We start from the raw sequence: 1419 nt of genomic DNA, 5'->3' as shown, positions 1-1419 counted from the left end.
TGACATTCAAGTAGAAGTGTTGTATTAATCTCATTAATTGTCATGTGTAGCTTGAAGCTAATTTTCATTTCTCCATTACCCATATATGATTATATTTCATTAATTTTGTAAGAAACTTTAAATTTCCACAAAGATTTTTAATTATAGTAATATAATGTACCACATGCTGATCAGAGGGATGTGGGTGGGATGTAATACCAGAGTAAAGTACAGCCACAACTTACTCAACAGTGTTCAGATCATCTTTCTTCCTGATAAAATCAATATAATGCAATATTTATATCTGCTGAATGTAATATTTTCCATATTCCAAGCTTGCCTGCTGCACTGGGGACATCACATGCATGTGCGAGTCATGAAAATTATGAAAATAAATCTAGGAATTATTTGATTGTTGGATTTTAAATCAGCGGGGTTAAGGCATCAAAAGTAACTAAGTAACTACGCTGTTTTATGGATTGTAACTGTAATATTATTACTGAAATCTAATTAGTAATTAGTCACACTAGTTACTGCAAAAAGTAATTTTATTACAGTAACTAAGTTACTAACTAGTTACTGCCCAACACTGTGTGTGGGACAAAATCATGAAATCCCATTAGCAATCCTTTTTTATTATTATTATATGTTTTAAAGATTGTATATCATATGATGCTCACCCAGATTGACAAAGCTCATCACCATGTCGGCATCATTGAGAAAGCGACTGTCCTGTTGGGTCACCATCGGGGGTCCCGGGGTCGTGTACACCGGTTTATAAGAGTACACGAACCGGCTGCGCTGATCTCCGTCCTCCAGGATGGCGTTATACAGATCAAACATGTACATGGGAGCTGCGGTGTGTCTCTCGTGCAGGAGCGGACGGGGCCGGTGCGGCAGCCCGAGGATGGAGAGGATCTCCCGCTGCATCTCCCTGCGCTCCTGGCTCTTCAGCCGCCGCTGGATGAAGCTGGACTGAATGTCATTATCCAGAGTGAAGTTTGCTTGCATTGCGTCCGCGAGCACGCTGCAACCACACGCCACCATCAAAGCTGAGATCAGCCGCACTGGAATCATATTTAATAAGTTCTTCTTAAAAATAATAAGAATGTGTCCTCAGTTGACTTTAACTTTAAGCCTTGCTACTTCATTTGATTATATCATAATGTTGAGTTGGTTTTAAATCCACTGAATGTGTTTAATAATCCAATCCAGAGATGAATCCAGCACGATCTGTAAAGTTGCATTGATGTTCTCGCGCTAGCTGCTGCTGCTGATGTCTAAACGCTTTAAATAGCGCGCTGAAGCTCGTGGGTGGGGCGAGCGTACATGGGCTGTCTTTTAATAAACAACAGAAATTATGTCCTAATTAGTACAGGCACATTTAGTACAGACGCATTTGAAAATTAACCATGGTTTTATTATAGTAAAAAGCGCAAC

The 1419-nt window shown here is 39.7% G+C and overlaps 1 protein-coding gene across 1 annotated transcript in view; it reads right to left on the bottom strand.

The window, feature by feature from the left end:
- LOC107751030 (bone morphogenetic protein 7-like) overlaps positions 1 to 1056 on the bottom strand; it is a 14179-nt gene extending 13123 nt beyond the window's left edge. Inside the window, exon 1 of the mRNA XM_016566599.1 lies at positions 660 to 1056. Within this exon, the coding sequence (XP_016422085.1) occupies positions 660 to 1056 (397 nt within the window). The remainder of the gene's footprint in view (positions 1 to 659) is intronic.
- Positions 1057 to 1419: the final 363 nt, after the last annotated feature.

This window comes from Sinocyclocheilus rhinocerous, unplaced genomic scaffold (assembly GCF_001515625.1).
Source record: "Sinocyclocheilus rhinocerous isolate Xijiao unplaced genomic scaffold, SAMN03320098_v1.1 scaffold2647, whole genome shotgun sequence".
Classification (NCBI taxonomy): Eukaryota; Metazoa; Chordata; class Actinopteri; order Cypriniformes; family Cyprinidae; genus Sinocyclocheilus; species Sinocyclocheilus rhinocerous.
Note: the sequence above shows the minus strand (reverse complement) of the source record. Positions and strands in the feature narration are given on the sequence as shown.